This window comes from Glandiceps talaboti, chromosome 12, assembly GCF_964340395.1.
Source record: "Glandiceps talaboti chromosome 12, keGlaTala1.1, whole genome shotgun sequence".
NCBI lineage: Eukaryota > Metazoa > Hemichordata > Enteropneusta > Spengelidae > Glandiceps > Glandiceps talaboti.
This window is the reverse complement of record NC_135560.1, coordinates 10,661,429-10,675,816: the sequence shown is the minus strand read 5'-3', so window position 1 is coordinate 10,675,816 and position 14,388 is coordinate 10,661,429. Positions and strand designations below refer to the sequence as shown.

General features: G+C 36.5%; 1 protein-coding gene across 1 annotated transcript; it reads right to left on the bottom strand.

Annotated features, from left to right (window-relative positions):
• Positions 1–1,057: 1,057 nt before the first annotated feature.
• LOC144443558 (uncharacterized) lies at positions 1,058–13,904 on the bottom strand. The gene is made up of 4 exons (XM_078133088.1): positions 13,675–13,904; positions 4,340–4,466; positions 2,956–3,234; positions 1,058–2,193 (listed from the first exon to the last, which is right to left on the bottom strand). The coding sequence occupies exons 1-4, from the start codon at positions 13,715–13,717 to the stop codon at positions 1,779–1,781; spliced, it is 864 nt and encodes a 287-aa protein (XP_077989214.1). The 5' UTR covers positions 13,718–13,904; the 3' UTR covers positions 1,058–1,778.
• Between the last annotated feature and the right edge of the window lie 484 nt (positions 13,905–14,388).

The window sequence follows — 14,388 nt, the reverse complement described above, 5'->3', positions numbered from 1 at the left end:
CATCTTTTTTGTTGGCCCTCAGATGTACGAGGGAAAGGTTTATCTTAGTTGACATGGTAATGCAACTACGTGATCAGTGTATTGCCCAAAAATTTGTATCACAGCGCCAGAGACCAATCCATAGTTCTACTCTTCGAAAAGTTTGAACTTGTAGAGACTGGACTGCAGACTGGTATAATATGTGCAGCCCTCCGTGAACAGCGCCACCAGTGGAAGAAGTTTACAGGTTCGCTTGTTTATTTTAAAGATTCGCGATCTCGTCAACACCATCTATATGTATTTTCTGGAAAAAAGGGACAGCGAAACTTTTGTAAACAAAAGCTTAACGGTTAGAAAAAAATCAACTCATGACATCCTCAGTACTAATATCTATCATTCAGAACTTTTAGAATGCAAAAAAGAGTTTGTTTTTAATTGTGATATGATCTATCCGTTCCGGTTTTTGAAGAAAAAATACTTGGTGTTCTGTATATCAGACTTTATCGAAATTAATATTGATTTGTGTCAAAGGTGAGAGATTAGAATGCCACCAGAAGGCTTTTATTCGTTCGTATCCAATGTATCACATTTGCATTTCTTTGTGTTTTTTAGCTAACACAACAATAGTGATCGTTCATAAATTTTCGTTGTCATGGAATCCAAGACATATTATCGACGTCGGATCATCTTATTTTAATTGTATATATTATACAACAACAACAACAACAACAACAACAACAACAACAACAACAACAACAACAACAATAACACAAACAAACATGTAGTCGTAGCAGAGCTAACAATAACTCAAATAATCTGTCCTGTTTGTTAAGAAGTTAAGCTTCCTTGTCAAATGACGAATCGTTCAAGTGATCGGAAAAAGTTCTTCGAAACATTTTTCAACAACAATTTTCGTATTCAACACACACTTTGCTCATTCACATATCAACGACACTTTCCATCACTGTAACTTACATTTGTAATGCTTTCCCCGATTTTACCAACATTATTATTTGGGATTTTAATACCACCAACAACAACACCATGTTATATTCTTTTCAAATTTATTTTGTTTTACTTTCATTTATTTTCTACATTGTCTTCCAGCCACAAAATGAACAATATTTAAAGCAATATTTGAGCTATCTACTTTAAAAGTTCCACCAAAATTTTATTCTTACTATCAAGTCAATTCAAAGCCTTTACAAATCTTTCACAGAATTTGAGGGAATCGCTTTGTTCAAATTAAATTGCAATGGTCAACTCAGATCACTATGTAACTGTATACATTGGTAGGAGGATTTAACGACGGCAGCATGTAAGAGTCAGCGACGAGCTAAAAAAAAATTCCCATGAAAAAAAATCATGGGAATTTTAATTCAGTCGAATAAAATGAATCACTCTGTAATTGTATATTATAGTGGTAGGATTTAACGACGGCAGCATGTAAGAGTCAGCGAGGAGCTAAAAAAAATCCTCATGAAAAAAAATCGTGGGAATTTTAATTCACTCGAATAAAATAAATTTTAACAAACAACAGACATGTGTATGGGTAAGTCACAAATACACTACCCGGTCCATTATAAGAATGTAGACGATAAACGTCAAATGTAGGGGGAACGTATAAAATAAGATATACATTAGTTAGTCGTTGTGGAATTCATCATGTGGATTGGCGTTCAACGCCTCCATGTTCCCCATGGTATTAATATTGTATAATAGCGACAATTTTTGTAAATGTACACCAAGAAAGAGTCAGCCCTCGTGCGCGCTCATTTTATAAATACAAAATCACGATTTCAAAAAAGTGAAAAACAAAGACACAAAAGAAGTAGATGAACTAAATTCGTTGGAACTGTTCTCTCTCCACTATTTACAAGAAACAATGGCTTCGGTGACGTCACAGTATAACTTTGTTTACCGAGCTTAATGTCTGTGTATTTCTTTAGAGTTTCCGTCACTTTCGTTTGGTCTTTCTCGGTATCATTATTGTTGACATCGTCAGATGTCTTTTGTTCTGGTTGTTCGGTGTCGAGTGTGACATCGACAGTGGCAGGTGTCATTATTATGGGACTTGGTGTACCTTCCATAATCTTGTCGGCTTCACATATTGGGTTTCTGTGGTTAAGACTCAGTTTTAGACTTTCCCTGTCACTTTCATTACAGTTGTTATCAATTGCAGTTAATGCACATCCGATTGTCTCGTTATACTTTCTGTAAAAATAAGGAAAACATGCTGTTATCATTGATGATGTGTGTGCTCTGTTTTATCTATTTATATACATGCCATGTAATATGTAGTCGAATATACTTGTAAAGAAAGTAAAAACAACACACAACGCAATGCAACACAACACAACACAACACAACACAACACAACACAACACAACACAACACAACACAACACAACACAACACAACACAACACAACACAACACAACACAACACTACACAACACAACACAACACAACACAACACAACACAACACAACACAACACAACACAACACATCACATCACATCACATCACAACACAACAGCGCAGCGCAGCGCAGCGCAACGCAACGCAACGCAACGCAACACAACACAACACAACGCAACGCAACGCAACTCAACGCGTACGCAACGCAACGCAACGCAACACAACACAACACAACACAACACAACACAACACAACACATGGGACCACCACACATGAAGTGAAGTTATGTTGATTGTTGATGAGACTTTATTCTTAATTCGGTATTCAATAATTTCTATCACCACACAATTGTGTCCAAACATAGCGTAAATAACAACACTGATCAGATCATCTTGATGATCTAGAGAATTCTAGGAACCTCCTTATCAACTACTACAGTAACTCAATTTGGTAAGTAGTGCCTCTTGTTTGTTCAAAACATTATTCTTAAGGTAAAAAAAAATAAAACGTTCTTGTGCCAGTACTAATTTGCTGCTAAAATGAAAAGTGCACATTACCTGCATAACCCAGGGTCTGCCGGATTGTTAGCAAACATGGAGTGATACTCATCCGTACACGATATAATACTCGCACTTAATTCTGAGGAACAGTCAGCTGAAGCAGCCGTGATAGATAGTTCCAATCCCCCTTGTTCACAATAGATAACCTTGGCGTCCGAAGCCAATGTCAAAGATGCCATGAGGATGTTAATCAGCATAGCGGCCGTTTGGTCTTCTTTATCAAAACAGCTACGAACAACTTCCTCGGAACAATTCCTCATCCGGGCATACATAGCACTGGAGAAAGGATACAAACGTACAAACATTTATGTCTTATACACGTCACCAAAGAGATACTTGCATAAACTCTCCTATTAAAGGAACCGAATATTGCTAAACAAACGACCATACTAATATAATTGAAACTGTCTCGTTGAACTTTCTAAAATTACATTTCTTTATAACCGTATTCAGCTCTAACGATTAGATGAAGCCTTGGCCCAATTTCATAATGAATATAGAAGGAACACACAAACAATGCAAGCATAAGGCGACAGGTATGGGACATTATTGTACTTACCAAGCATTTGGTATATTCCGGTCCTAGCAGCGTTTACGTTTATTACAATAATCACAAGTGTTTGATTAAAAACAAGTATTAAAGTGGCACAAGCTGAGTTTTATAAGCTTTTTTACTCAAGTGGAAATACCGACCTAAAATCGTAATTTAACTTTACTAATATAATGTTAAATTTCGATGCCTGCCTTCATTAACACTGGCAATGTTAAAACACTTGATAGCATATGGACGAGAAAATAACATCTGTATATTTCCGATAACAGGGCCTCAGAAAATAGGGTAGGTAGGTCGGGGTTTTATTTTATTTTATCTTTTTAATTGTCTTCATTTTTGAAGAACAAAAATTGCTTAAACCCAAAACAAACAAAATGTCGGTCAGAATATCCCTTCTGTGACAGTTTTATGAAATATACTTAGACGTCACTGGGGAAAGAAAACAGACATGTGTGAAGGTCAAGAAGACAAGGAATTTCCCATGTTATTGTTTTTAAATGTTTACAAAAATTGTTTAGGTTCGGAGGTTTAGGTCGGTCGGGTTACCGGAAACACATATTTTTTTTTTTAATTTGGCATGATAGTGGTTTCCTCGACATTTTAGTTCACGTATAATAAATCACGCCATCTAATCATTTATGTATGATCATTCCTAAAGGCCAGGTTTGAATTCTGCCAATAACAAGTGATGGTTAGATATCCTTCAGTAAAGAGAACACAACAGGTATCGTTAAATCCATACTTGTTTTGAAATGTACATTAATTCGATTAATTATGCAAATTACTTCTATATTATGCAAGCGGAGAAAGAAGACACTGCTGACTTACGTACAATCGCCATCTGGATTAGTCCTAAGTTCAACAAAAAGGTTCACTTGACATTGAAAATTCTTCTCTTTAATCTGTTCTCCTGAACAATTTCCGATTGTCATCATCTGACCTGCACAATGTACGACTGGAAGATTAAAAAAAATACGCATTTTATTTGTCATTTGTTTGCAAGTAGTAAGTGGAGATGAACAAGGAAGGGCGAGGGATTCATATATTCTCTCTCTCTCTCTCTCTCTCTCTCTCTCTCTCTCTCTCTCTCTCTCTCTCTCTCTCTCTCTCTCTCTCTCTCTCTCTCTCTCTCTCTCTCTCTCTCTCTCTCTCTCTCTCTCTCTCTCTCTCTCCGGGGTCTCTCTCTCTCTCAGCTACCTTACACACACATTCGAATGTTGCATGTATTTCACCTTACATATCAATACATCGGAGTCAGTTTGCAGGCAAGTATATGTCCTTGTTGGCAGTTCTGTACACATACTTGTGTACGAGCGATCTGTTTCAGCGATGCATGGCAATAACAACGCTGAAACGCTGAACACCGCTAACTGACAAGCCTATACAGTTCCGATCTCTTGAACCGTGCCGAAACAAATCTGTCGGACAACTTTACAATAATTGACTAATACGACGAATATTTACCAAAAGTGGTATCCACGAAATGAAAGCTCAAGGCCCTTTCCCAGTTTTAATCAAGTTCCAATAAACTAATAGACATTCTGGAAACCCAGGACGGTTCTTTTAATTACTATCGTACAACAGTGTTGTAGGTTGGGAATGGCTCGGCTTATATATCAGTTTGCATTGTACCGAGTAATGTTGCAGTATGTTTTGTATCTTAACACGGCCGAGTGAAATACATCGCTGCATTGACACAGCCGCCGTTCAATTTAGTCAGATATCGAGTACCTACAAGTATTTCTATGCTCAAAATTACATATCAAACTAACTTTGTGTGTAAAAATGTAAACTGGAAACCATGCCAAATATACACTCCAAACTTAGCAAGTATGAGAAATAGATCAAGCATGTTCCAATCTGTTATTCTATATTCTGGTAAATTAATTGATTTAATTAATTGTGTCTATTTGCGTCATGATACATGTGCAACAGAATCCAACTTAGGATAAATTAAATTAACTGGTGAATTAATTAGTCAATTAAGTAATTAACTCTGCATTTTTTTTTAGAAATTGACGTGGATATGTGTCGTGATAACTATGCAATCGCATCCAAATTTGGACATAGGATAGGCAGTGACATGGCATATTCCCGAAATATGAGAGTGGCGTTAAAGTTGGCCACGATGTTTTGTGTCACATAAATCGAGAGAGATAAGTTATAAAAATAGACTGAAAATATAAAAAGTTCCATGTCAAAAGGAGCCGGTGTCCTGTCATTATCAATTATTTGAGAATTACAAGAGTATTTCTATATAACTTTTCTCTATTTAGAGTAGAGATTTAGTGTTACAGTAGCAGACCCTGCCAAAGATCATATATCATTTCATACATAAATCAAAATAACACACGTGAGCTATGCCCGACGCTAAAAACCGTCTTGTAAATTAAACCACGTCTACTTGGATGTTTTCAAAGACTCTAGTCGAGGTTTCCCGCTTCTCTCTCTCTCTCTCTCTCTCTCTCTCTCTCTCTCTCTCTCTCTCTCTCTCTCTCTCTCTCTCTCTCTCTCTCTCTCTCTCTCTCTCTCTCTCTCTCTCTCTCTCTCTCTCTCTCTCTCTCTCAATATTTAATACATTTCTCTCTTTCGACGTGGATTTCGTTGATCAAATTTCACAAAGTGGTAATTATTGATGGTTTATTTGCTGTAGATAACTCGATTTTTCAACTAGTTTCGCACCGCAGTGGTGTTTTGCAGACTTGTTTATATTTAGCACGTTTGTGCACGACGTTACATTTGATCTACTCTCTATCACGCTTCTGAACTTGTCGTATTTGAGGCAATGACAACTTCACGGTCACCAAAGTAGGTCACATGAACAATGTTTGTTTGTGTTTGACGACCTTAATTTCCCCGAAAATCATACCATCTTTGTATTTTATAGATGACCTTTCTCCGAATATTGTTAGTATCGTTTGAATGTAGAAACTGTTGGGTTTCGAACTTTTTGGAAATAGACATGCCTGTCAACATGTTGGCAAATTATGAAAAGTAAACCGCACCCTTTTTCATGTTCAGGGTGTGTGGCAAACAGATGGTACGATATTAACTAAATGATCTGGAGACGATGTACTACATGGAAAACATCAAACGTTTGAAGAGTCCAAGATTGGCGATTGGAGATTCCAAAACGCTTGACCACACTCGCTGTTTGAACCGCTGATTTAAAAAAAATCGAAGAAGGGTATAGTTATCAAAGGTTGCATGATGACGTGCATACATCATCAATGCCGACCCTATCTCACAGACTACTCCAACGGCTGTCAGGGCCCTAGCTGTTTCTTTCGCATGATCAGCTGTGCTTATCAAACAAATAATATATAAAATGATACCTCCCGCAACGCAATCACGTCTTTTGTATTTTCATATCTTCATAACACACACACCATGATTTAATGCCTCGCTCAACTCATATCAAACATACGGGCTAGGATCCCGGGGGCGGCAAATATGGCGTGGTCAGATATTTCTCAAGTCACCTCGAATTTTTTTTTTCTCAGTACAGTGATTGGACATTGAGCAATATCGTGGTCGTAAATTTCATTCCGATGGTGTAAATTTCTGCTAGTACAGAGTGATCCATTTCAAAAATACGGAATGTCTGGAGATGAGAAAAGATGTTTGTTTTCAAAATAATCATTGAAATGTACAACTATACGATTGAAATGTACAACTATACGGGTTACTAAGAAGACTGGTGCTAGTTTATCAATTGTCAAATCTACAGATAATACGGATTTGAGTCGAAGTCAACGCATCGTTGAATGTATACAAACTGCGACCCGTACCTCAATATCGTGTTTTTACTTTTCCCCCTGATGGGTTCATTCGTACTCATAAAGAACTAATTATAATCGGACAATTTGCCTTACAGAGCCAACCATCCCATTCATTGTCAGTTCCTTTACTATCTCTGTGTTATGTCGTTCTGACTCCGCGTTCCCCTTTTGTACAATGTTTACAAATTACTACCCAAAATAACTTCAACTCCCTTACGAGCTGCAGATATCAATTCGCTGGCGTTTGTACGAAGAACATATTTCATCGGTGGTGTATATTTGCTTGTGTCTAATTTGTATCACGCGGTTGTAAATTTTACCATCTTACACTGTATCGGGTGTCCTCTATATTTCTCTCTGTGTGTCTTCAACACGTGTTGTGTATCACGCAACTTGGATGTGTATGTGTCCGTATTTCACAACGAATGTCACCAGCGATGAGAGATTGAGTCGATGTGAGTATCCGATACACATACTTTTCAACAAGTCAATACAAGATACACTGTCCCTATAAACTAATGCCTATAAAGTAAACTTGCTTTCACTGTGGAGTAAACTACGTAGAGTAACTTTAGAGTTTTTGAAATGTGATTTTTACTACTGTAATTGATAACGCAAATGTCAACACAGTCAGTACTAGTGTCGTCAGCTGGACTTTATGCACATATGTGTGTGTATGTGTATGTGTATGTGTATGTGTATGTGTATGTGTATGTGTATGTGTATGTGTATGTGTGCGTGTGTGTGTATGTATGTATGTATGTATGTATGTATGTATGTATGTATGTATGTATGTATGTATGTATGTATGTATGTGTGTATGTATATATGTATGTATGTATGTATGTATGTATGTATGTATGTATGTATGTATGTATGTATGTATGTACTTCAATTTCCAATGCAAACACAGATGATGGTAATTTTTTGAATATTAGTAAATACCTAATAACGCCATTGTTTTGTATTATAACCATCCTTGACTAGAATATTAGTTCACAAGTGATCGTGTAGTAGATAGACAGATATATAGATAGATAGATAGATAGATAGATAGATAGATAGATAGATAGATAGATAGATAGATAGATAGATAGATAGATAGATAGATAGATAGATAGATAGATAGATAGATAGATAGATAGATAGATAGATAGATAGATAGATAGATAGATAGCATTGAATTGCAATGAGTCATACCCTACAAATTTGACGTTGTCTGTTTATATCTACGTACTTGAGATTAGACACGTGTAAGCCAAACATTAGTCCGGATCCCCCTCCCTCCCCGTCCAATCCACGACTGACAGTTTGAGAAGGAAAACCAAAACAGAACGGACAGTTCGCAACACCCTCGGTCCTTATACGATATAGTTGACATCTAGGCTAAATTTGTTGACGTTTCGAATCAAACCATCTTCGGCTTGTGTGAAGCAGGAATGATGAAAATGACGAGTGGGGCCTGTCTTTGGAATGCCATTAATTCTCAACCTGACTGCGTTGATATGTCGTCATATATGTCCTTGGTTGTAGGAATATATCGGTTCCAACTTCAACTTACAGCTTTGCACTAATCGTGGTCGTGTAAACTTTGAGGAGGACAAGACTGTTGAAGTGATAATTGTTTAAGCATACGGGTTTGGCTTACCCATTTTTCTGATCAGTGAAATATGAAAACAATATACTTTATACAAACGCATACGTGGCTACATGTATTTTACTTCTTCACTATGAATAGTATTTACAATATGCCTACAATTTACTCCACGACGTGATCAACGAAAATAAAAATAATTGTAACGAAATCGCCTTTTTGGTGTTTCTAAAATCTTTAAGTTACAGTTTACACTACTTGTTGGTTGGCCTGAGTTAGTTTTAAAAACTGATACTCTACAACTGTTATGGTTCTCGACCAGCAAATAAGGGATGAAAATTTCGCTTGGTGCACCGAGTGTGGTATGGTATGTCAGACAAAGTCAAAGCTGGCTAATTGAGGTCAAATTATTTTGCCTCCTGTGCAATCAAGAGAGAAATGACTTCTATAGACGGCGTAATTATTGCCCACAGCGGGACAAGCTTGACTGCTAGCATACTAGAAAGTTGAGATTGCAAAACTACGGTGGGTCTGGACATGCACGAGAAATCATTGCACATACAGTTCCTATCAATCCCTGGAAAATACACCTGTAATATTTATATATGTGAAATTAACATAATAATGATGATATTTGCAAAGAATGTTTGTCATTTACACAATTGTTGGATATTTTTGGGACTTCAGTAAAGCGAACCAAGACTTAAATCCATGCACTCGTAGCGTTAGATACAGTTGCAGTTGAAATAGTGAACATAGTTGCAGACCATGTGTACTACTGAGAGAGCTGTCACTCTCTTAGTAATTACTTGTATGTGAAGCCATAAACTATACATTGATTGTTACAGTTTCTAAGAGCCTCGCAATATCGTTAGCACAGTACATGTAATGACCTTTCATTGCCGAAGAATTGAAATATCTGGAATATTCACACCATAAATTACTTCATATTAAAAGACTGGTTATTAATTATTGCATATTTTGTGCATTAACGCTAAAGTTGCACAAGTTGAACGCTTCGTTATCAATGCTAAAGAAGGCCTAGTAAAACAATAAACCTTTAACTACAATACTTTTCTGACTGTGAATGTTTTAGTGTAAAACAAGAGGTCAGAGGTCAAAGGTCAGATGAAAAATATCATAATTTTGGTTTACGAGGTAAAGAAGGTTAATACTTGATAAGATAAGAATCTATTAACCCATAACCTTCAGATTTCTTCGATAAGTTCTTTACACGTCTTCAAGACTAAAGTGGTCAATCCACTTTGTTTGTTTGTAAATATGTTGGAAAAGCTAAGGGATATGGAAGAGTTTGGGGAATAATGGGACATGAGGTCTGTGTAGATTTTAGCGCGGATTTCACATTTTCAGAAATTTAAAAAAAAAAATATCCGACAGATTCATGATTTCAGCGTTGCTTCATAAGCGGGCGAGCTAAATATGAAATTTACTGATTTCGCAGAGGATAAAATGTTGTCACTATACTGCCGAATTGTCTTAGATAATGCTATTATCAAAACATTTTAAACTATTTGTTTATCGTTGCTGAGGATCTTTTATTTGGTACTATCAATCCAGTGGCCCTCTAATAGAACACGTCGCCTTATTTCTCCTCGGTCTATATACCAAATTTACACTATCTTTTCAGAAATCTAGTCAAGAATGATAACTCATTTTCTTCACACTTAGTCCACATAACTTCTTTGTTTTGTGGATCGCTCTTCCACTCTCTCTCATCTTGATTTGATTAGTCTGTCGTTTGCTTACTTTTTACTCCATCCATTTAAGCCACATTGTAAATTTATCAATGTTTTTGCAGTAACATTACTTTCGTACATTATGATTAAGGGTATTTATAATGTGCCTTATCTCCGGAGAGCTCCAGGCACTAACAAAGAACTTGAACAAATTGCAGAATGGAAGGATACAGATTTACAATGGGGGAAAAGGACAACAACAGAAAAAGAAACAGGTACAGAGAAAAACAATTGGAAGCTATAACCGAAAGAAATGAGCACAGCGGAAAGTTGACAAAGATAGTCGGGAAAGTTGTTCCAAATTGAAGGAGCAGTGTAAATTCTTCGTGACATTTTCAGATCTGAAGACAGGTATTTGAAGAGGACCGAAGTTGAGAGAGAGAGAGAGAGAGAGAGAGAGAGAGAGAGAGAGAGAGAGAGAGAGAGAGAGAGAGAGAGAGAGAGAGAGAGAGAGAGAGAGAGAGAGAGAGAGAGAGAGAGAGAGAGAGAGAGAGAGAGTGAGAGAGAGAGAGAGAGAGAGAGAGAGAGAGAGAGAGAGAGAGAGAGAGAGAGAGAGAGAGAGAGAGAGAGAGAGAGAGAGAGAGAGAGAGAGAGAGAGAGAGAGAGAGAGAGAGAGCATACAGCTGAAGAAGCCGAGAAAGACACATGGTGACCAGTCACCTCCTCCGAATTACATGTATAACAAAGAGAAGAGATTTCTATTGTATATAAGAGCTAATCAACAACCAGTTTTAGTAAAAAGTTAGGAGTGGTTGAACGTGGTCTAACGTTTGTTGCTCTACAATTTAAAAGTATATTTTATACCTACGTTAAAATAGAAGTTATAATTTTACATTCAATTTAGAATCAACCCATTTGCTAACTTTAAAAGGCAGAAATAGTTACACTCGAAAGATAACATTAACATCAAACGTCAATATATTTAATATACAATTTAGCCTCAGTTTCTTCGGCAATGGAGTTATAATTGTTTTTGAAAAATGGAATAACATAATATTACAAGGGAATAAAACATGAAAGATCTTGTGAGGCAAATATAAATATAAGAATGAGGTGAGAAAGTAATTTGATAATTTATCGAAAATACTTTATTTGTTTGTTTTTTCTTGTGGTCTATATGAAGTAATTCTTCGCAGTTGCTCGTATCTTTGTTTACAGTTTAATCAATCGCATGCGAAGTAAAAGTAATTAATTTTGAAGGATGAAATTACAATTTAGTCTCAATTTCTTTCGCAATAACGTAAACATAATTGTTTTTGAAAGATAGAATAACACAGCAATAGAAGGAAAAAAAACATGATACAGTTTGTAAGACAAAGATGAAGGAAAGAATGAGGTGAGAGAGAAATCTGATAATCTATTGAAAGTACTTTATCGTATGAAAAGCGAATTCAACAGTAGATGTACTTTAAAATGAAAATGAAACATTTTTTGGGGGGTGCTTAAGATGCATCAAACGAATGTGCTGTAACAATGCAAGAAGTTATGTACACTAGAGAAATCAACAGAGTAGAATGATAGCGAAATGAACGATGGAGAAATGAACAATAGAGAAATGAACAATAGAGAAATGAACAAGAGATATGCACAATAGAGATATGAACAATAGAGAAATGAGCAGTAGAGAAATGAAGGGATATGAACAAATTAGAGAACTGAATGATAGAGAAATGGATGATAGAGAAATGAATGATAGAGAGAGAAATGAACAATAGAGAAATTAACAAATTAGAGAAATGAACGATGGAAAAATGCACGATAGCGAAATGATCGATAGAGATATGAACAATAGAGATATGAACAATGGAGATATGAACAGTAGAGATATGAACAATAGGGAAATGAACAATAGAGATATGAACAGTAGAGATATGAACAATAGGGAAATGAACAATAGGGAAATGAACAAGGGAAATGAATGATAGAGAAACGAATAATACAGACACGAACAACAGAGAAGTGAACAAGAAATACAGATATAAACGATAGCGAAATGAACAATAAAGAAATGAACAGTGCAGTGCATGAATTAACAAGTCAGAAATGAACCATAGGTAAATCATTGGTTTTGAAACGAAGGATAGAGGAATGAACGATGGAGAAATGAATAATAGAGAAATGAACAATGGAGAAATGAACAATAGAGAAATAAACAATAGATAAAAACTTTAACAGGGATAATACTACTTGTATGATGTATGTTGTAAAAACTCTATTGTTCATTACGGACTAAAGGAACAATGTTTACAATGTGAGGAACTTATCGTCCATTCCTATATAAGCCAGAACATAGCAGCTGGTGGTGAATACGCAGTCTCCAATGTCACACACACATATTCTAGGCACACGAGTAAATGACAAGAATTGTTCTTAGTGTTTTAAACAATGTATAACGGCCGCTCAAGTTCGTAGCGTTTTTGTCCCAGGGTAATGGAAATACACCAACAGCTGAAAGAATAGATAAAACAATTCTACCTATTTCAGCGGTAGAGCTTTCTTGAGTTCTCGAATTATACATGTGTATCACATTCGTCATATAGCTAGAATGGTCAGCAATTCGCGAAGTTAAACAAACGGTGGGTTTGTGTAAAGATCTAGAAGGGGGCAGTGCGGAAAATAACCGAACTTCCTTGCTCGTATTAGTAGAGTAATAGCAGTCAATGTTTCTCGTAGGCGTAATTTATTACCAACACATGTCACGGTTCAGTTATTGAATTTTATTTTACAACTCTAACACTCATCAGTAAAACATGTTCTCATCCGTACGAAACCTGCATGACTTCAAACGCAGACAACTTTTACATCAAAATAGTAATCTCTTGTTCGCAAACTGTAGAGTATAGTCGTAACTGTGTGATTTGCAGTAAAAGCCGAAAGGCATGAACATATACAAAGTGCGCCGTATTGACCTCAACACTCTGTTAATGTTACGACCTGCCCAGCGAATGCCATATTTTACTTGATGCACTCTAGCATATAAAATGCGTACAATTTATATGAGCTAAAACTCCAAATAACATTTATACTTACCTATGAAAATAACGACGACAACCGAAGCCCGTAGGAGTGTCATTTTGCGTTTTCGTGATTCTGGTTATCGGAGATCAGACCTGTTGAGATTGTTGACCATACGTTGAAATTATTTACTTGGATACGCTGAGTACTGTGGTACATACATGACTTGTATTTAGCCCGAAATGTCAGGAGCCAGCTTTTGTTATCATATATTTCAGTACGACGGCCAGCCACATGATAGCGGCTATCACTTCTGCCTGCGTACGTCAATGTTTGGGCTCTTCCATCCTGTTCATAGGGAGAGTTGCCTACAAATCCCCTCATACGCATACCCACTGTGGTCGCACCCACCTTTCCTATCATTGATGGTTTTGAAACATCTGAGCGCTGGAATGGTTCAGAAACATGTAAATTAAGGTACGACTACAAGTCAAAAATTTTCAAAAATGGCATTTTGTGTTATAGTTTTAGCCCCTATTTACTAAATAATACTGCTTGTTAACCTTCTGAGCCCACATGTCAATGGAATATGTTTAAAGAAATTGTACTCTACCAACCGTATTCCCTTTAATTAGTCTTAAATGAGTCTCAAAATAATTGGGATGTTTTTACGGGTCGCAGACCTACTGTTAGGAAGCCGTCAACCTGTGTCAGCGTAGATGATAGCTGAAGTGATACAACTCACTCGGCTCACTACAACAAACATTTTATATCCCGCTCTCCAATCGT